General features: G+C 40.7%; 1 protein-coding gene across 5 annotated transcripts in view; it reads right to left on the reverse strand.

Moving 5' to 3' along the window:
- WDFY3 (WD repeat and FYVE domain containing 3) overlaps positions 1-23101 on the reverse strand; it is a 642313-nt gene that overhangs the window by 34206 nt on the left and 585006 nt on the right. For all 5 annotated transcript variants that reach the window (XM_033914678.1, XM_033914667.1, XM_033914648.1 and 2 more), the window contains 7 exons: positions 21374-21465; positions 15848-16060; positions 13210-13357; positions 9910-10064; positions 7496-7654; positions 6255-6434; positions 3639-3821 (listed from right to left, as the gene is read on the reverse strand). In XM_033914678.1, coding sequence (XP_033770569.1) covers positions 3639-3821; positions 6255-6434; positions 7496-7654; positions 9910-10064; positions 13210-13357; positions 15848-16060; positions 21374-21465 — 1130 coding nt within the window. The remainder of the gene's footprint in view (positions 1-3638; positions 3822-6254; positions 6435-7495; positions 7655-9909; positions 10065-13209; positions 13358-15847; positions 16061-21373; positions 21466-23101) is intronic.

The raw sequence follows: 23101 nt of genomic DNA on the forward strand, positions 1-23101 counted from the left end.
AAATGTTTGAGTACCTGTATGTAAACTGCTTTGAGTGTGGTTGTAAAATTACAAAAAGGCAGTATAGAAGTCCCCAATCTCTTTAGTCTTTCCTTAGATGAGAGAAGTTCCATCCCATTCATCATTCTGGTCACTCTTCTTTGAACCTTTTCTAATCCCACTATATCTTTTTTGAGACATGGCGACCTGGAGCACTACAGAGGCATTATAGAATATTCTCGGTTTTATTTACCATCCCTTTCCTAGTAATTCCTAGCATCCTGTTTGCTTTTTTGGCCACTACCACGCACTGGGCAAAAGATTTCAGCATAGTGTCTACAATGACACCCAGATCTTTTTCTTGGGTGCCGACTCCTATGGTGAACCCTAGCTCAGGTAACTATGATTTGGATTAATCTTTCCGATTTGCATCACTTTGCATTTTCCCACATTACATTTCATCTGCCCTTTGGATACCCAGTCTTCCAATTTCCAAAGGTCTTCCTGTAAATTTTCACAGTCCTCAAGTGTTTTAACAAGTTTGAATAGTTTTGTGTCATCTGCAAATTTACTTTAAATCTTTTTTTAAGAACAAAGTGTAAATGGTTCTAACAAAACATACAAAGAAAAGAGTATATATTGAATTCCAGTAACATTGACCCCCTCTATAACCCCCTCCCCAAACATTACTGCAGTACAATCACACAAGTAAAAATAAACAAGCTACAAAAAATAGAACATATACAATTCAATGTACCTTTATCAACCCCCAAGTAGTCACCTCCTTACCAATTGAATGGACTCTGCAAAACTTCCAAAAGAGAGGTAGCAAAAAACTAGAAGAGTCTGACTCTTATACTCCCAAAAGACTGTGTCTGAACCCCCATATGACCCCTTATCAGAAAGGATGAACTCCCTCCCCAAAGAAAGAGAGTAGGAAAAAAAGAGAGAGGAAGAAAAAGAAAAGAACCCCAACACTCTATTTTTGTCCAATAAACAATTCCTAATCTACAACTGAACATTGCCTCCTATCCTTATTCAAGGAACTTCCATCCTGAACTATTTTGCCCACTTTTATCTCCACAATGTGCAGCCTATATATGACTGTCTCTAGGAAAACAAGGCTAATGTCACTAGACTTTAATCATACTTTCCCAGAGACAATCATATATTTGGTCACCCAGTGGCATAGCGAGGGTGAGAGGCATCCAGGGCGGTGGTGCCCCCCCCCCTGTCCTTAAGCGTCTTGGCCAATCAGAGCCTTAGGCCCCTCCCCGGATATATCAGGGAAGGGCCTGATTGGCCCAAATGCCTAAGGCCCATCCCATAGGAGGGGATGCACCAGGGAGGGGAAGGCTGCGTTTTTGAAGAGATGGGCCTGCTGGCAGAAGGAAATAGGAATCCCTCTGTCCAGCTATCGTAAACAAAGGGGAGGGGGGCGTCGGAGGCATGGAGGGTGTCAAGAAGGCATTGCTTGGTGGTGGAAGTGAGTGGCATCTCTCTTTCTGCTCTTCAACATATTTATAAACGATCTGGAAATAGATACGACGAGTGAGGTGATTAAATTTGCAGACGATACTAAGTTATTCAGAGTAGTGAAGACACAGGAGGATTGCAAAGATCTGCAATGTGGCAAATGAGGTTCAATGTGGATAAGTGTAAGGTGATGCATGTTGGTAACAAAAATCTTATACACGAATACAAGATGTCCGGGGCAGTACTTGGAGAGACCCCCAGGAAAGAGACTTGGGAGTGCTAGTCAACAAGTTGATAAAGCCGTCCACGCAATGCGCGGAGACAGCGAATAGAATGCTAGGAATGATTAAGAAGGGAATCATGAACAGATCGGAGAAGGTTATCATGCCGCTGTACTGGGCCATGGTACGCCCTCACCTGGAATACTACGTCCAGCACTGGTCGCCGTACATGAAAAGGACACGGTACTACTCGAAAGGGTCCAGAGAAGAGCAACTAAAATGGTTAAAGGGCTGGAGGAGTTGCCGAACAGAGAGAGATTAGAGAAACTGGGCCTCTTCTTCCTTGAAGAGAGGAGACTGACGTATCTATTATTTGCCGGTGAAAAAAGAAAAGGGAGCCACTTTGGAGAATCAACAGAAGAATTCAGATGAATCACCTTTAAATATTACAGACATATTGGAATCATCTATAACAGAAAATTCAGAAAAGGCAACCTTATTGGTGTCTTTTATATTTGAACAGGATGTTAAATAACATCTTCAGGTTGTTTTTTTGGAATTCCTTGAAATTGTTCTATGAGAAAAAAATCTGGATTTTTCCAGATGTGACAAGACAAACCCAAGATCGAAGAAAATTGTTTCTTGCAATGAAGCCAGATGTGATATCTTTGGGGGCTTCTATCCTTACAAATGTTTGGTTAATTACCTAGACTTAAAATATGTATTTTTCACCCCAGAACAGTTAAAAGCATTTATAGATATGAAGAAGCTGGTAACTTCAAGTGTTTAATGTTACAGATTAGATAATTTGGGAAGCGGGATGTCCTGTTAAGCCATTTCAGTTTAATTATATTTGAAATAGATAATCTCCTTATTATTTCCTTGAGCCCCCCCCCCACTAGCTATTTTGAGGTCTAAGAAAGATGTGATGTTTTCTTTCATGATATATTTTCTTCTTATGATTTACTTCTGTATTGCTTTAGCAAGAGTTATTCTTGTAAAAAATTTTGAAATGCTATAAATAAATAATTAAAAAAGAAAAGAAAAGAGGAGACTGAGAGGGGACATGATCGAAACATTCAAGATACTGAAGGAATAGGCTTAGTAGATAAAGACAGTTGTTTCACCCTCTCTAAGGTAGGGAGAATGAGAGGGCACTCTCTAAAGTTAAAAGGGGATAGATTCTGTAGAAACGTAAGGAAGTTCTTCTTCACCCAGAGAGTGGTAGAAATCTGGAAGGCTTTTCCGGAGTCTGTCATAGGGGAAAACTCCCTCCAGGGATTCAAGACAAAGTTAGACAAGTTCCTGCTGAACTGGATCGTACGCAGGTAGGGCTGGTCTTAGGGCACTAGTCTTTGACCTAAGGGCCGCCGTGGAAGCGGACTTCTGGGCATGATAGACACTGGTCTGACCCAGCAGCGGCAATTCTTATGTTCTTACATTATGTCTCCTTTCAGTGTATGTGATGTTGATCATTACGTGTAAATAGTGGCTTTCTAAAATTGCTATTTGCATATGTAGGCAATGGATACTTTTAGACGTTGCCCCAGGTATAAAAAAACAACCCAAAAAACTTGATGGTGAGCCCACTGAGAGTAGAATAGAAAAAGCACCTGCATATAATAAAAATATAAACTGCTTTGGTTGTACTATAGAAAATCAAATCTATGACCTTTACAGCCCTCAATTGGAGAGTCATGGACTGAACTGGGGAGTTCTTTCTGCAATCATGGGCCCTAAATCAGGTGACTAGGTGTCACTCATAAGCAATGACCATAATTCCATCTACCCTGTAGCAGAAATGGAAGGCCATCCTGGGATATTTTCCTCATTAGTTTTTTACCAATTTTTATACTGGCACTAAGCTGGTATAAAGACCATCTAGAACTGCTCTCATTACAATATGAGAGTCATGCTCACATCTCCTAGACCTTGAATGAGCAGAGAAAGGATCATACTTACTCGGACTACACCATCTGAGTGTCCAGTCACGATGACATTCTGAATATCCCACTCATTCATCTCGGACACGAGACAGCATAAGATCTGCTGACTTCTGCCTGTGAAGGTATTGACGCTCACTACAGGGTTGCCATTAATACTCCACACATGGATATAGGTACCAGCACATGACACTATATCCCCCTGAAACAGTGACGAAAAAAGAACAATGATGGACTCAGATGGTAGAAATGAAGAGTTCAGATCTCAGATTCCTCTATGGAATGTGATAACTTTGAAGTTAGGGCCTCATAAAATACAGAAATAAAGTTGACAATAGCTGTGTAAAACCATGTCAAGTTCTGTCAGCAGGCTTCATGCTAATATCACAATTCTGACCAAGAAAAATGGTAGAGCAGGCACATTAGGCTGCTCAGATAAGACCAGCAGCAGAGTGACGAGATTTCTGCAGTGTTAGCTGTGCATCTCATACTTCTATGATGTTGTGGCAAAGTGGAAATTTTGTACTAATACATGTAACAGAGGATCACATCTTCACAGGTTCAACAGGCTATGCTTCCTAATAACTGCATATGATTGAAGAACCTATATCCTTGATAACTTGGATTTCATGCCATAGATACTATAGCTGGTACACTTCAGAAGCACTGTGCAAAAAATAAGGAAAATGTATATTTTCAGAGTTAAACCAATACCTTTTCTTGCTGATGTCTCTTGATGCTCTAGAATAGTGAACCTGACTAATGAGAGACTGAGGTTGTGACTAACCTTCCTTTCATTTGTCTGTAAGGAACTATTTGTTACACTGGTCTAATAAAAGAAAAATCTCAAAAACATTGGTAAAATATAACGCTGAGAAAAAATTTGGCAGCTCCCCTAAAATTGTCTATTTTTCAACCCAACTTATTGTCAAAACGTGATCAGCTCTAACTAATTCAGAATGTTGCAGAATGACTGATAGAAGCCTCAATTGGCGTGACCACATCACACCCTTCCTGTAAAAACTATACTGGCTACCAGTACTTTAAGCTCTGTACCACCCCCGAATGGATCAGCTTGGGCTGCCCTATAGTGAGTTGCGGAATGAATTTCTGAGGTCTTACCGCAAATGAGTTTTATATTTTGAATGAAAGTTCAGCCTTACCATTCTTTTCAGTATTGATTAATGAATTATTTATGATCTTTGATAATAGTTATTTCACCCCACATTTTTGTTGACTACCTATATTTATACAGAGGACATTCACATCTTATGTACTTTGAACCCCGCCAATTTAGTACATATCATATCCATCAATTCTAAGCTTGAACATCTGACCTTCTGGCTAGCCGAAAACAAACTGATACTAAATCCTGACAAATAAGAAATACTATTATTCTCTAAAAATCCAATATAAAATTTTCTTCCCTCATTTTGCACTGTTCAACCATTGTTCCTTTAGCAACTACTACCAGAATACTAGGAGTGATACTTGAGTCCTCTCTCTTCTTTACACCACAAATTTCTATTGTCATCCAAAAACCATTCTACAAACTTCAACTTAATCTGTTCTATCCGTAATATCCTCAAACCATCATAAGAACATAAGAATTGCCGCTGCTGGGTCAAACCAGTCATAAATGTACTAATCCATTCATTAGTTTTCAGTAACCTAGATTACTTTAACTTACTTTACAAAGGAATTACAATGAAAGACCATAGACTTCTCCATATTATTCAGAACACTACCATAAAACTTATTACTGGTCACCACAGATTTGATCACCTCACGCCTCTACTAAAATCAGCACACTGGCTTCCAATTTCTCATCATATTACATACAAGATTTTACTACTGGTTGTCAAGATACTTACCGCAGAATCCCCACTATCTCCTCAGACATCCGACACCCTATTGTCCTAATTTACTTAGATCTGCGAACCAGAACCACCGCCTTATTCCACGCTTTCGAGAAATAATCTCTGCAACTATCTACTGTGCCATCTTTTCTGTTCAAGGTCCAAATTTATAGAACCATCTTCCCCCCCCCCCCATTTAAGACTTCAAACTTCTTTGGAAAAATTGATCTTAAAACCTTTCCTTTTAATGATTCATACACATGACTTTTCTAATTTCTAGGACGATACAGTGGACCAAGATACAGAGACTCTCCTTTTGTTTTGCCATCCCCTTCCTTTCTATCAAACTTTTGGAATTCTTTCCTTGACTCTCCACTGCCATGTCTTTGTTTGGCACACCACCCTCCCCTAAATTTTTTGAGAATGTAAGCCCCTTAGAAGTCTATTCAACATGTGGGTTAACAAATACTAATATAACCTTGAAACCTAGAAAAACCTTGATCCCACCGGACTCTGTACCACTCATCTTATCCCCATTTAATACCTGGACTTGGCCCCTCAGCTACATGATAAGTTGCATTGTTGAAAAGCATTAGCATTATATTTATATTATTTAAATGTTCTAATGTGAGCTTATTAGGTGTATCATAAGTATGCTGACATTGTATTATATCTCTGCTATTTGAATTTCAGTGCTGTATTTTTTTTTCCAGAACTACAAATATCCACGCTTCCCTTCTGTGTATCATAGTAGCAGGACATTATGATGCTCTTACTGTTAATTCATTGATGCAGAGAGCTGAAACAGGAGCTCTGTGACCTCGCAGTTGTGTTACAAAAGCAAGTCTATTTAGGTCCCAAATGATGCAGGTTCGGTCTCGTGAGCCACTGACAATGATATGATAGGCCAGTGATGCTGCCAGACAAGTAATGGTATCGGTATGGCCAAGCAGTGCCTACAATAAATAAAACAAATACAATAATGCACTTATCTGTACACTGAATTTCTCTGTGGTGTATGCGCATCATCTGATTATCACCCTTTCTACTCTTATCTAATGAAAATCCAACCACCTCCACCATTCAATTTTTATCAAGTTTTGAATGTGACCCATCTCACAGTTAGTCGTTACACTTTAGGGCTCATTTTTGAAAGAGAAAAACACCCAAAAAGTGGCACAAAGCGGCAGATGGATGTTTTTGTTGCCAAAATGTCCAAATTGCTATTTTTAAAACCCCGTTTTTAGGTGGATTTCTACGCAGTGCTTCTAAATCTTAAGGGAGCATGTTGGGGCCGTGTTTTGGGCTTCCTGTTACTTACCGGACAACATACAAATTATGCATACTCACTTTCAAATCCCTCTTTTGTAAAACTCCAGCATTCATTTATAAACTATTAATTCCTTATTCTCCAAATAGAACATTGAGATCCAATGAACAAAATTTATTGACAATTCCATCTCTTAAGGTTATTAATACAAGACGGCAATTTATTTTTTCTGTCACTGCACCTCAAACTTGGAATTCCCTTCCCATTTACTTAAGGGAAGAGCGCAATCTGGAGAAATTCAAAAGTAATTTAAAAACTTTTTTCTATAGAGATGCCTTTGATAATTAACTAAGTAGTTCGCAGGTTGAATTATATTTTTTACTGTATTATACTATGGCTTTTTATTTGCTTCCCTTTTTGTATTTTTCCTTGATTGTCCTGCTTTTCTTTAATGATTTTGTATTTCACCTCCCTCCTTTCTTTGTGCTTATGAGTTTGTTAAGTTAGTCCATTAATCCGCTTGGACGTTATGTTTAGTTATTTATTGTATTGTCTCCCAAATATTGTAATTTTAACATGTTCATCGCTTAGAAATACGATTAAGCGATTAATCAAATAACTATTAAACTTGAACTTGAAGCTTGAATTTCCACGACTGTCTGTTGTATTATGTTTACTTAGTTTGACAAACTCTACATGAAACTATCCAGCAGCAAATAGTCCCCTTTCTATGTCATGGGGTTTTACCTGTTTAAGTGTGAGGTTTTTTGCTTTCTCCTTCGACGTGCCCATCTCCCACACACAGACTACCGTGCTGGTCCCTGCAGTGATCACCAGTTTGGGGTTTGGACAGATGGCACATAGAATTTGTCCCCATTCGGACAAGCACTCATACACTGTGACTGCCTGAAAAGAACAAGAACTATACAGTCATTAGAAAGGCCTTTCTCCATGATGTCCTGTCAGTTCTCCCAATAGGGCAGGGAGAGAGATTTGCATATAATGGAAGTGACAGGCATGCAAATCTGTCCCATGCATATTCATTAGAGCTATCCTGAAAACCTGACTGGCCAGTGATCCCCCAGGATAAGGGTTGGGAAACTTGGGAACCACTGCAATAGAGGGTGGGGCAGCAGCTAATCACAATCACCACACAAAGTACATATATTGCATATACCAAGACACATCAAATATCAAGATGCTATGATTTCAATCACATTGTTCCCAGGCATCCCCCCCCACCCCAGATGCTACCTTGATCCCCTGAAAATAAGACCTACCCCGAAAATAAGTCCTAGAATGATTTTCGGGGTAGGTCTAAATATAAGCTCTACCCCCAAAAATAAGCCCTAGTCGTAGGCAGCTGCACTTCCACCGCTCCACCATGCAGCCGAACCATTGAATCCCCGCTGACCCTCCATCCTTCCCTCCCAACCGATCACTGCTGGCCACGACCATAAATACCTTGCTGCAGAGGAGCGTCAGTCCAGCAGCACTCACAGGCTGCTTCGCAGCCTTCTGGCTGTGGCCTTCTGTGTGCCGCGATACTGATGATGTCATCAGTACACAGAAGGCCCCAGAGAGAAGGCCGTGAAGCAGCCTGTGAGTGCTGCTGGCCTGACGCTCCTCTGCAGCAAGGTATTTATGGTTGCAGTCGGCGGTGATCAGTTGGGAGGGAAGGATGGAGGGTCATCGGCGGTTCGGCTGCATGGCGGGTGCACAAGGGTTCTGCTGCACGAAGGATGGGAAGGAGGGAAGGATGGAAGCTAGGCAAGGGTTCTGCTGCACAGGGGGATGGGAGGGAGGGAATAATGGAAGCTGGGCAAAGGGTTCTACTGCACAAGGGGATGGGAGGGAGAGAGGGAAGGATGGAAGCTGGGCAAAGGGTTCTGCTGCACAGGGGGATGGGAGGGATAGAAAGATGCTGTAGAGGGGAAGGCACAAGGGGACGGGTGAGAGGGGAGGAAAGATGTTGCACATGTGGGATAAAGGAAAGAGGAAGAATTGGGGTGAAGGAGAGGAAGGGAGAGATGATCATGTACATGAAAAAAATAAGCCCTATCCGAAAATAAGACCTAGTGCCTTTTGTGGGCCCCAAATGACATATGAATATATGATACTGTCTTATTTTAGGGGAAACATGGTATGACGAAAGAGAATGGGATGCAAACTTAAAGCAGCATGAACAGCCACCCACCTGAGTTTCTCTGGCTTGCAGGAAGAGCCAGCCATTCTCATACCCCTCCTCCCTTTATATGTCCTTATGCTATGGAACCATTGAGTCTACCATTAGTTGTCCACAGTGAATCTTACACAGGTAGACCACTAGGATTATGCAGCAGTAACAGATGGATTGATTACATCGTTTTATGCAATACTGCTTTGAATGCAGCAAGTAGTAAATTTCACAAAATAAATAAAAGGGCCATACAACCAGATTTATAAATATAGCAGTCACTCTTAATATCTTTGGGCAATTGAACAACATTTTCACCTTGTGCACATGGACAGATAAATTATTCAATGGGGACTTATTTACCTGAGTTGTAAAACCACCACCACAATATCTTTAGTATTTCATAGGGGATTTGGGCACCTACATGTGATTTTTCTCAAACCAGAAAGTCCTAAATTGTGGGTCTTGGAAGACTAGGAGGTGGCTCAGGCTCTTTGCAGTGGAGTTGGCTAAGATTCAGCTCTATACCATGAGCTAAGGAAGGTCTGAGACTGAGAACCTAAATAATAAGGGCAGAAGGGAGCAGGATTTACATCTTGCCATTCCAACCTAGCTACTGACATGATTGATTTTATGACAAACTGCATCAATGCAAAATAATGAACTCCCCTTAAAAAAATTAAATAAAGCATATAATCAACCAAGAAAATTAGCAGTACAAAACCATAATACCACCAGAACTTCAATATTGCATTAAACCCAGTAACCTGTATTTGACAGTGGCCAATCCAGGATTAGAAGAGTTAGTTGATTATTTTTAAAAAGCACATCATATGATTAACATTAAAGTCGTGGAACACTCCAACTTTGACATCACTTTATTTTGTGGCAGGTCTGGTTATGACCGCTGGAGCTCTGTAGTAGATTTCATCTTAAGAAAAGCAGATGTGATATATTCAATTAGCACCCATCCCAGGTCACATACCTTGTCAGACTCGTAGGCTCCCAGTCTACAGCTCAGATCTGCATAGCCCCAAGCAAATGTCTTGCTCCAGGCAGGTGGAATTAGAACCTTGTTCTGTTCTACTGCCAGAATGCCTTTGTCTGTGCATACTATCTGGCCCACTGGCTCCTTGAGTTCTTAAGATGAAAAAAAGTTACACAAAAATGGAACATTATTGTAAACGCCAAACCATCAATGACAGCTAGAAGCACTGCAAGAACACAGGATATGCCACAGGTTGGGTCTCTATGAAGTCTAGCATCTTGCCTGCAATAGTGGACACCCTAGACCTGTGTTTCTCAACATGTGGTATGCGTACCCTTGGGCGTACGCGGGCCACTTGTTGGGGATCCCTCCCCCTGCCCTCCCCCTGCCCGCCCCCTGCTGAAGCTGCTGTCGGGGATCGCTCCTTGTCTGCCCACCCACTACAGCCACTCCCAAAGCCGACCCTGTTACTTCGTTAGAGCCAGATTGACTCCCTCCTATCCCAGCAGCACTCGTGCAGGGACACAGGCAGCGACCCACATGCTGAGTAGCTGACCCGGAATCTTCTCTCTATTAGAACTGACGTCAGAGGGAAGGCTTGTGGGCCAGCCAGGTGCAGCATGTGTATCGCTGCATGCGCCGTCCCTGCACGGAGTTGCTGCTGGTTGAGAATGGAGTGAGTCTGTCTCAAATAAAGTAAAAAGGTCGACTTTGGGGGTGGTGCAGCAGGTGGGAAGGCAGGCAGGGAGGGAGGGAAGCAGGAAGGGATCCCTGGTGGCACTTGCGGCTTCTGTGGACGGGTCGGCTTCAGGGGAGGGCAGGCAGGGTAGGCAGAGATCCCCAGCGTGCAACTTAATTTTGGGACAAAGCTGGAAGGCAGGGAGGGGCACGAACTCGACACAGAAGGAAGGAAAGGGGCATGAACATGGGATACAGAAGGGATGGAATAGAAAGGAAGAATTGATGGGCATGAGTGTATGAATGAGAGATGGTACACATGGGGAAAGGAAGAAAGGAAAACTGGGTATAGAGAGGAGTGAGGTAGAAATGCATGAGGAATAGAAGGATGAGAGAGAGAAATGTTGGATATGGTGGTGGAGAGGGCAGATTGAAGGGGATGCAAGGGGGAGGAATGTTGGACATAGTGATGGAGGGAGAAATGAGGCATTGTGGTGGAGAGGGTTATTAGAAGGAGAAATGGGCATGGGCTGGTGGGCAGTTGTGAAAAATGCTGCACGTGATCCAGGGGATGAGAAAGTGAGAAATGTTGGATGTGGCAGTAGGGGGGTGGGAGACATGCCTGGATGGAGAGAGAGAGACATATTGCCAAAAGGGGTGGAGGAGAGAGGAAGAAAAGTTGGACTCCTGGAGGGACAGAGAGAGGGAGAGGGATGTTGGTTGAGGAAGGGAATAGAGTCCGGAGCAAAGGAAGCATGCAGGAGGCAGAAAGAAAGAAATATTGGATGCACAATCAGAAGGAGATGCAACCAGAGACTCATGAAATCACCAGATAACAAAGGTAGGAAAAATAATTTTATTTTCAATTTAGTGATCAAAATGTGTCAGTTTTGTGAATTTATATCTGCTGAAATATTTTGCTCTATATTTGTCTATTTTTTTATAGTTGTTACTGATTGCATATTTTAAAGTCATCTGCCTTGATCTCTTTTACCCTCCTCCTCTGAATATATATTATAATTAATATTTTCTCTGCATACAGTCACAGTGTGCTTTGTTGTGTTTTTTTTTTAATTTTGTGATTACCATTATGTATTAATAAGATTATATTGTGTGCATATGAAAAATAGATGGAAGAAATCCCATCTGATCGGTCACCATAAGAGCGGCTTTGACACATTAAAAAACAACAACTGCAAGCCACCCCCCCTGGCAGTCCCAACCCTCAATGTGTCAACTCACAGACCCCACAAAACCTTTCCCTCATATTTTTATTCCCTCATATTAAATCAGTTGCTGTGAGGCAGCGGGTCCTCTCTCTTTTGCAGCCCTCTGGAGGCTGACTGGATGGAATTTACAAGACCAGTGTTCTTACAAAGATATGACTTCTAGAAATGAACACAGTATTACAGGTCTATATAAAAGGGCAATACCATTGTTTCCTGCTATTAATATTCCCCCATTATATAAATGAGCACAAGAGTTGACCAAATAGAATCTGACACTCTAGGTAAATCTTCAGCTTTGCACCCCCTTCCTTGCAGATCTCAAAGTCCTACCTCCCATAATCCAACATCTCCACTTCCATTCCCTTCCCTACCCCTGTAGAGTCTCTGCATCTCTCCTTCCCTTTCCTATCCTGCCTCCCCCCTTCCAGATGGCTAGGATTTCCTATTCCTCTCATTTCCTAGCTGGTCAGCCTCTCTTCTTCTCTGAACCAAGGTGTCCCTGCTTATCTTCTCCCATTCTGCCCTCTGCCACAGACCTCCTGTTGGGGGAGGCTGGATACAGCAAGATTTGAACACAGGCCAGTACTGAAAGTAGAGAACTGCATGGGTACTGGGTTAACGGGAATCCCATGGTTTCCCCTACAAGTCCACGGAACTCCTAAAGAGATCCCATCCTGTGGAGCTCCTGCAGAAGTATAGTGCCAAGCCAGCCTACCTATCCTTTCTTTGTGCTGAAGCCGCTATGAACTCACTGATCAGGAGGTGGAAATGAGTGATCACACTCACCAGGTCACCAGGTGTATGCTTGTGGTGACTGGTGATTGGCAATTGCAACCTCCTAGCTCTGCCTCCTGACACAGTTACTTCTTTTTTTAAGGGGTACGGGCAGGGATGAAAGATATTACTTGTGAGAATGGACGGGTATGGAGGAGATTCCAGTGAGGATGGGTGGGGGCAGGTTAGATTCCAAAGGGGACAGGTGAAACTTCTGTCCTCGCGCAACTCTCCAACTGATAGACTCTGTGAAGTCTGACAGAAGCAGCACCACTCCCAAATTCTGCTGCCCTAGGCAGATGCCTGGTGGCAGGGTTGGCCTTACTGTGCACATTATTAGCTTTCCCAGCTGTTTTGTTAAATTGGTAAGAACTTTCCAATCATCAAACATGATTAAGAACTGATTAGTGAATAATGAATATTTGCATCTCAGTTCTAGACGCCAAATGAATAACTTTATACACAGCTCCCTATTTTAATAGATGACTAGAAAAAGGATTTTATAGGATGGTTACACAGTACATATGGAAACACAAAGCACAGGTTTGTGTAGAGTTCTAGGCACTTGAAGAGAAAGCAGCGATGAGCTTGGTCATGCTTTGCTACATTTTCATACCTTTCACAGGTACAAGGGAAGGCCTCAGATTGTCCAAATGATGGAAAAAGATCTTGTCACATGTGGAACTGAGGGAGATGGGGATTCCAGCAGTGTCACCATTTATTCGGCTTCGGACACGCTTTGGTGGGTGAGGTTTTTTAAACAGCTGCAACAAGAAAGACAGTATACTGTGTTTGCCATCAATATTCCATTTTATAACACTGAATACATCTGGCCTCCATCACACACATATTTGCTCCAGCTATGTTCTTTTAAATCGGCAAAGACCCCCCCTACAGTACTTTACAGAAGGCTTTCTGGAAAGGGATTGAACTTTGAAATACCATCTCTTATCTAACAGCAGGAGAGGTACAGTACTAAAGGTCTATTTACTCATTCAGACAGGAACCATTGTCTTTGAAGCTGCATGCCTTTAATTCCACAGGCATTTTAACCTTAGGTGAAGTGGCTCTGGATCCATTGGCTGAAGAGCCTACAAAAATGCTATTGCTGGCACCACATGACATGTGTGAGTGTTCTGTTGAAATCAAGGAATAACATAATATGTAAATTGTGAGAAAAAAAAATCCCAAAGGACACTAGCTTTTTGGATGTGCATCCAAATTCAGAGTACATTCAGGAATTGTATAACCCATTTTCCTGCTTATCAGTAACTACACTATTATTTTTTTTTTAAAGACGATTACTATGGTACCAATTTTCTGATTATCATGTCAAAAAATTTAACCAAACCCAATTTTTGGCATATATTATCATGCAAATGCAAATTTCTCCCTGTCTTAGAACCTCTGCTGAAAGGATGAATTGCACATTCATCAGTTTTTTCCCTTTCTTCCACAGTTATCAGACATATTTCTCTCACCTCCTATTTCCCACTTCCACAGTGATTTTCCATTCTCTCCCTCCATCCAGCAGCCTTTCATCTGTTCTTTATAATCTCCCAAACCTCCTACCAATGATCGTTCAAACTTTTACTTCTTCCACTGAGCTAAGTTTCAAAACTGAAATTTGCACATCATAGAATCCTGTACCAGCAGAACTGAGAGTACTAGAAAAAGCAGGGACAGCTCTTACAGCTCCAGGGAATGTGAGAAGCTTATGGCTGCTTATTCCTACTGGCAAAAGCAGCAACTGCCCCTGGCCCTCTGTATAAGGTGGGAAGGCCCAGACCTCAAGGCTCTTAATGTAGAATAACAGCAGCAACAAAAAAGAGAGACAAATGTTAAGGCAACAAATTCTAAAATCCTACATACGACCAGCCAGCTTGCCAAACATGCATCTGTGCATTTGACATCAAGACATTCATTATCAAATGTTGACAACAGTGAATCTTGTGTGTATATACACGTATTAAACTTGCTACAAATGTTTGCCGAAAACCTTGTGAAACGTTGAAGAGGCCTTGGACCCTTGAAGACACTATGGTGGGAGAGAGGAATGGGAAATTCTGGGAGTGAGAGATGGAAGAAAGGGAAAGGAAAAAGAGAGATTGCAGTGGGAGAAATTATAATTAACTATTTTGTTCCCTTACTGGTAGGGGATAGGTATACTGGAGATATCTGTTCCAACAAAATCTTTATTGTCAAGTCAGAGGCACATGCAACATAAAATATTCACTTCTTTACTGATAAAATTTACATATGAAGAATCAACTAAAATATTATACATTAGTTAGGACAACACATTCTGTGATTTAAAGTACAATGACATTTTGGAGAAACACACACACAGTTATATAATACAATGTTCTCCTGGTCGTTCGCGGTCGGTGGTTCGCAGTCTCGGTCATTTTCGGTATTTTCTGACTGCAAACCGCTGACAAGGAGAGGCAGGAGAGAGCAGTCGGAGTGCCGCAAGTGCGGGAAATCACTCGTGGTATGCTCCGACCGCCTCTTCCTGCACTAAGTCAAGCCTTATTCAATCAGGAGCTGCTTTGACACACAGCTCCTGATTGGATAAGGCCCGACTTAGTGCAGGAAGAGGCGGTCGGAGCATACCGCGAGTGATTTCCTGCACTCGTGGCACTCCGACTGCTCTCCTGCTGCCCTCTCCCGCTGCCCTCTTCAGTCTCCCCCATGAAAAACCGTATTCACAGTTTTTCAAGATTCGCGGGGGTTCCTGTAATGGAACCCCCGCGAATATTGGGGGAGTACTGTATATAAGACGCATATTCAAAATTCACCCTGCTCAGGGTTTGATGCTAATGCAGGGGGCAATCAGATTTTTCAGGATATTCACAATGAATATGCACATATTCATTGTGCATATTCATTATGGGTATCAAGTTTCAAGTTTATTATAAAATTTGATTAATCGCTTATTCCAAATTCTAAGCAATGAACAAATCGATAAAATTACAAAGTTAGGGTAGACAAACATAACTAACAAAAAAGACTAAATCAACGAAACATAATAAAAACCAACTTTGCAAACATAATAAAACACAAGGAAAGAATAGGAAAGAAATACAATCTGATTAATAAAAAGAAAGTCAATTAAGGTCAAAAACAATAGGAAGGGGAAGGACAAAAACTGACTGCATTGAGAACCATTGTTTTAGTAGAACGGCCTGTGTGTACACAGTTCCCTCTTGGCTGCATTTTATAGGTGAAATAGCTTAGAGAGGGATCCTTACCTGTTTAGGTATCTGGCCAAAGTTGTTAATAAAGCCTATGGTTGCAGTCTCTTTCAGAGGATCATTGATGTTGTATATATCTACTTGCCCTTCATAGAAGAGATGATGGAAGACATTGACAGCTTCCACTGCAGCAGGACCCTGCTGCTTATAGCCGAAGATTAGGTCAATCCATTCGTGCAGATGTGAGCTCACATAATCGCATTCCAAGGCCTGAAATTCCAGATCAATGCATCACAAAGGAAAGGACAAAATATTTTCTCATACACATTGTTACAAATCTGATGAAAACAAGATATCCTGCTTATTTATTCATTTTTTAGAAGCAATACCGTTGAACTGCATTAAAGATTAGCAAGTTAACGTATACAGTATACTCGAATATAAAGTGAGATTTCTGGGCCCAATAAATAGCTCAAAAATAGGGGGTCTCAGTTTATATTTGAAGCACCATGTGACCACTGGGCATGGCTGTTCTCTTCTTTCTCCCACGTGAACTCAGCATCACTATCCTGCATACAAATTATTATTGGATGCAAGATTGTTGAATAAAATTAAGCTGTCATGTCACAGTCATACAATCAGCACATTTTGATGCACCAATCAAAAGAGGTACGCTTTAATAAAGCTTGATGACAAAATGATATAGAACAATCTTTGTTTTTTGTTTCAGTTCAGCTTATTTTTTAAAAACAGGGGTCTATTTACCATAATTTTTTTATTGCAAAATATTTAATGTGAGCAGTAACTTTTTGGTCCTGCCCCCCTCTTCTGCTGATATTATAAGGGACTGAATAGAAACAGAAAAACTAGGATGCCTCTTCCTCACAGAAACATGGCTAACCTCAGATGCTGACCCCAGAATGACAGAAGTGTGTCCACAAGGCTACAAAATACAAGTAGTTTGCAGAGACAAAAAACAAGAGGGAGGACTAGCCATCCTAGCCAAAAACACTCTAAATATAGCCCTACAGGACAAAGCCTCCACCCCACACATGAATCAACTCGCATGCCAACTATAGAGCCCCACACTCAAAGGAACTTGCCTACTTTGCTACATAACACCAGGAAAATGGAACATAGCAAAATCAGAATTCGAAGAATTTATTCTCAGAAACTCCCTCACATCAACATACAACCTAATCTTGGGCAATCTTAACCTGCACCTAGAAGATGAATCTTCCAAACAGAAAACCTCCTCGAATTCCTCAAAACCCTTTCCTACAGAATCCTGGACTCACAAACTATACAAGAAAAGGGTCACAAACTCGACATAACTGCCTTTGTATCCCAAACATTCACCACACAAGAAATACTCACTACAAACGAAACTTGGTCTCGCACCCTCTGGTCAGACCACTATAGGTACACCTTCAAATCAATTGGACACAGGGCAAAACCAAACAAAATATCCAAAGCTTAACATACGAAACACACAAAAAGATCGACCCACTTAAATTCTGGAACAAAGTAGACACCATGATCCAAGATGGCAAGGATTTCCTAAACCAGTGGCACACTCTAAGCACAGCCATCCTTGAAGACATGACACAACCAGAAATAAAAAACAGAATTTGCAGGCGCTCAGACAAATAGTTTTACAACGAACTACTACAACTCAAACGACAATGCAGACGTCTTGAAAGAGAATAGAGAAAAGACAACCAAGAACACACAAAAACAACCTGGAGAATACTGAAAAACAATATAAACAAAAGCTAAAAGAAAATCATACTACACTAGTCAAATAGGCACAGAAATCCAAGATACCCAAAAACTTTTCAAACTACTAAAGGAACTCACAGACACCAAACCAATACTGCCTCTCCCCCACAGCAAACCAACTGGCTGAATTCTTCAGAAACAAAATCTCAACAGCCAGAAACACTTTCACCGGGACCCCAAGCCATCTCGACGAAATCTCACTACCACCCATAGAAAAAGAGGCCTACGCAGCAGACAGAAACTGGTCAGACTTCCCAAACTTACAATGGCCCAACCTAGAAAGACTCTACAACAAATACAATCATGCAGCCTGTGACCTCAACCACTGTCCCCCATATCTGTTAAAAGCAGCCAACACTAAATTCCACACCCACCTCATGTGGTGGATCAGTTACATGCTAACAGAGGGCCAATTTCCACAAGACCTATCCAAAATCATCACAATCCCTATCCTGAAACACCCAAAGGGAGCTTGAGATCAGCCATCCAATTATAGATCTATAGCCTCCATACCGCTTTACGTCAAGCTAATGGAAGACCTTATAGCAAAACTTCTCACCGAATACTTAGAAAACCTCATAATCAGGCTTCAGAGGCAATTACAGCACAGAAACACTACTAGTCTTCCTCTTAGACACAGCCAAACGACACCTAAGTAAAGGCAAAAAAATGCTACTCATACACCTCGATCTCACAGTAGATCATAACATCCTACTACAAACACTGGAGGCAATAAGAATCACAAGCAGAGTCTAAAATTGGTCTGAAGAATTCCTCCGCTCAAAAAAATACAGAGTTAAAGCAAAGAAGGAACAGTCGGAATCCTGGAATAACCCCTGCGGAATTCCTCCAAGGCTCCCCACTATCTCCAACACTCTTCAACTTTTACATAACCACACTTGGCACACGCTTAGATGAAATAGGCATAACTTCATACAGCTATGCAGATGACATCATCATCCTCCTGCCTTTCGATCAAACCAACCCCAACACAATGAAAAAACTACACACTGCACTAGAAACAGTGTCAAAATGGATGAGAGACCACAAACTAAAGCTGAATCAAGACAAATCCAATTTCTTATTTCTAGAAAAAAACAAAACCCCAACCATAACAAACCTAGAAATAGACTCCATCACACACCCCGTGCAACCCAACCTAAAACTGCTGGAAATAATGATAGACAAAGGCTGCACCATGCAACTTCAAATCAGCAAAACAATCCAGAAGGCATTCACAACCATGCGCAACCTAAGGCAAATCCGAAAATACTTCAACAATGAACAATTCAAACTCTTGGTACAAGAGCTAATCCTAGCACTCTTGGATTTGCCTTAGGTTGCAAATGATTGTGAATGCCTTCTGGATTGTTTTGCTGATTTGAAGTTGCATGGTGCAGCCTTTGTCTATCATTATTCTCTACTGTAACATCCTATACCTGTCATGCCCAAACAACATGCTAAAACAATTACAAACAGTCCAAAATACAACTCTCAGACTGATTTACTCGATGAAAAAATATGATCACATTACCACCGCCTTCTGAGATTCACACTGGCTCCCACTACAAGCACGCATACAATACAAATTCTACTGGACCCTATTCAAAGCCCTAAATGAAAATGGACCAAGCTATCTGAGCAACCGCCTAAATAGGAAAAACACAGCCAGACCAAGGAGAACTCATGCACACTTTACCTACCCCCCAATCAAAGGTTTACAAAGCAAAATAATATATGACGGACTATTAGCCACCAAAGCAGAGAAACTAGACCACCACCTCTCCAATCTGCTGACAATAACGCCCAACTACAAAACATTCAGGAAAGAACTTAAAACCTTTCTATTCAAGAAATGTATCAAATGATTTAACTAAACCTGATCGACCCTCCACAGATCGCGACGCATACTACATCTATTAACCATGTATTCTTCCTGGAAATGCCCAGGCCAACTCTTGTTGTAAACCACCTAGAACTGAAAGGTATTGGCGGGATAGAAGACACCAATGTAATGTAATATAATGTAATATTATAGGGATGCAAACCATGGTAGGGGGTCATTTCCAAAGTTGCTAACAGAAAACTTAGTTACCCCTTTACGAGCTCTGGGTGAACTTTTTTGACAGGGATAGACTATACAGGCTGAATCAGACCAAGGTTCATTGAGCCTGCCAGCACTCTGTCTCCACTAGTGGCCTGTTTGGGTCATAAGTACAGGTAAAACTTAGGGAAGGGGGGATAGGGGGTAGGGAACAAGGGGGTTGTGGTGAAAAGGATTGTTTATCTAAATAGATATTGTTTAAACTGCTGTTATTGTAAACATCTGGTTTTGCACTAAAAAAAATATGTTTAAAAAATTGTGTTAAAACTTATTACAAGGATGTCTAGTCTTTGTAGGCTGGCTTACCAGTATCACCCAAGCATCCAATCTCTGTTTATATTCAAGTCAACCTTTTTTTTCTCCTTTTAGGGGGGAAAACAGTCATCTTGGTTTATAATCGGATCGGTTTATATTTGAGTTTATACGGTAACTCTCCAGGAAGTAAGACTAATGCCAGACTTTGGTTGATTAAAGGTGAGGCTGACTGGCTTTGGGATACTATGAAGAATAACCAGCCATTAAAAATGTGAGTTAATAGTACTGAATTGGTATAAAACTCGTTAAATCTGGATAAGAGCAATGAAAATTGCTTTAAGAGGGTAATTTTATATATATATATATATATATATATATATAAGATTTTTATGCACAATCCCTGTCATACCTATCTATTTACTAGATCCTCATCATATATTATCAAGGAATTTCTTTAACATCAACGATCTTCCAAAGTCTTCTGATATATTATGATTTACTTGAATGTTATATTGTTAATCCTCTCAAATGTCACTTTTCATTTCTCTTCTTCATACAGTTTTATATTCTGGTTATGGGATATGCTGCGAGTCTATTTGATGGATATCTCCTTGAAACAGCCTAGCGAAACGTGGGTCCATGTCGGAGTCCCATTTTAATACTGCAAGCACTTTAAAGCTAAGTTATATATTAAGTTATTTATGACTACTAAAAGCACTTTATATGATAAAGAAATAGATTTGAGTGGTAGGCAAGGGGATAAGACCAATGAGGAGGCTAGCTACACTGAAATTCTGTACTTTCAACAGATTTATTCTGCACAGAAGTAGTCACTGAGGTCATATCCCATAACCAGAATATAAGACTGTATGAAGAAGAGAAATGAAAAGTGACATTTGAAAAGATTAACAATATAACATTCAAGTAAATCATGATATATCAGAAGACTTTGGAAGATCGTTGATGTTAAAGAAATTCCTTGATAATATATAATGAGGATATAGTAAATAGATGGTGAATTGTTTAGTTCCTCATATAAATAGAGAAAGATATTTGCCAAATATTGGATGTGCAATCCCTGTCATAAGCACATGAGAGGCCTCTCACAAAATTATCCTATATTAAATGTGTGTGGTGTAAAGGCAGTGTGTACTTTTCTGTGATCCAAGTGCAGGCAAGTTCAGTGGTGCAATTTGGGCTGAGTCACAAAGTACTTATATAAGTTATGAAATTCATACCTAGAAATGTACTTCAGCCTTGTACATTCACACCAACTCCAAAGCTGGTGTAAATGTACACAGCTGCATTTTAGTCAGGTTTTCTGAGGCTATTTTATAAATAAAATAGACACCTGTGTGTCTTTATAAAATGGCCTTCCAACACAAGTGACCTATTATAAAATCACTCTCTACATGTCATTATAAAAGGCATTTCTTTCTCACCTCTCGGTGAACTCTGATGAATTCACGAGGATCTCCTTTTGCCCATGGTGGAAGTATCACATCTCCAAGTTTTGTGCCATTTTGTTTGGAACCTAGTAAAGCATCAATGAATAAAAAACACAATAACCGTTATCAACTAAAGCTTGCATGAGGCTCAATGTTCATAAATCAGTGGCTCTTACTTCTTATGGTGCTATAGTAAATATTGTCATAGGTCTCATGACATTACATACTTTAACCTCATTTTTCAGTAATAACACAGGATTCTAGTGTTCATATTTGTTCTGGAGAAAATATTCAGCCCTGGTGGTCCTTGGGTCCCTCCATGAGCATCACTAATTCTCCCTTCCTGCAACTCTCATCCTCTCTCTCTCCTTTGCTAACAAGGCTCAGGCCTCCTTTTCCAGCTGGGATCAGCTGGTTCTCCTGTTTATTAGAAATGGAGACAGACTAGCTACATTGTTGTTCTTTTTGACTTCCATGAATGGGTGAGGTGGACTTCCAAAGATAATGGCCTGCATTTTCGCCTTCTCAGGGGTGGAGAAGAAGCAACCCCACATGTTCTTCTCATTCATTTATTCTCCTCTCTCCATTGCCCCATTGTACCAATTCCCATATCCCTCTGATCATTTCAATCACAGCCCATGTCCTCATTCTGATCCTTTCACTTAGATAACAAAGCAACTTTAATCCTCTCACTCACTTTCTTTAATCTTTTCCTAAGACAATCCCTTCAATCATCACACTCAATCTATAGTCCCTTGTTCCAGTCTTCCTTGTTTCTCTCCCCTCCAATTCCTTCACTCATTCTCTCTCTCTCTCCTCCACTACTGTCATCATCTTTACCTTACTACTTAAGACAAGAATCGAACCTAGAAAAATTTAAAGTAATCTGAAATCTTTTTATTTATCGACGCCTTTATAAGTCAATAATAATTTCACCATAAAATAACTTCAAGATTATATTCTCTTCCCTGCCTTATGTACTTTCCCTAAATGTTTTACCCATCTTTTTATGAAAATGTAACTTCTACCCCTCCCTCACCATAACTGTTTCTAGTATTGTAAATAAGTTTTGTTTGTTTTGTCCTCATTCTTAACCTGTATTACTTTTAATTTGTAATTTTACTCTGTACATCGCTTTGAATTAAGATAAAGCGATTACCGTAATCAAATCCAAATAAACTTGAAACTTGAAACTTGATCAGTGACAGAAGCGATAAGATACAAAAAAAACTAACATAATAAGCAATAGACAGGCCTAGAAGACAACACACCAAGTAGTGTCTTTCGCAATAACAGTCTATGGACTTTTCCTCCAGGAAATTGTCCAAACCTTTCTTAAAACTAGCTACGCTATCCGCTCTTACAACAACCTCTGGCAATGCGTTCTGGAGCTTAACTATTCTCTGAGTGAAAAAATATTTCCTCACTTCTGATACTTCTGTCTTAACTATACTTTCCCTGGGAGCAAGGTGGCCACAAATTATCTACAGCCACCAGCAGCTCTGTTCCATTTCCAGAAGGAGTCCAGCAAAAGGTAATGGAATGCCATTAAGCCCTAAGTAACACACAGAGATAGGGGTTGAATTGAAACCTTGAGCATTCAAGACCAGGACTGAAGCACAAGACTGCCACAGCTTATAACTTATTTAATATTTAGCTCAAGCCTTTCCGGTGGTAATTCAAGGTGAGTTACGTTCAGATACGATAGATATTACTCCTGAG

This window comes from Geotrypetes seraphini, chromosome 1 (assembly GCF_902459505.1).
Source record: "Geotrypetes seraphini chromosome 1, aGeoSer1.1, whole genome shotgun sequence".
NCBI lineage: Eukaryota > Metazoa > Chordata > Amphibia > Gymnophiona > Dermophiidae > Geotrypetes > Geotrypetes seraphini.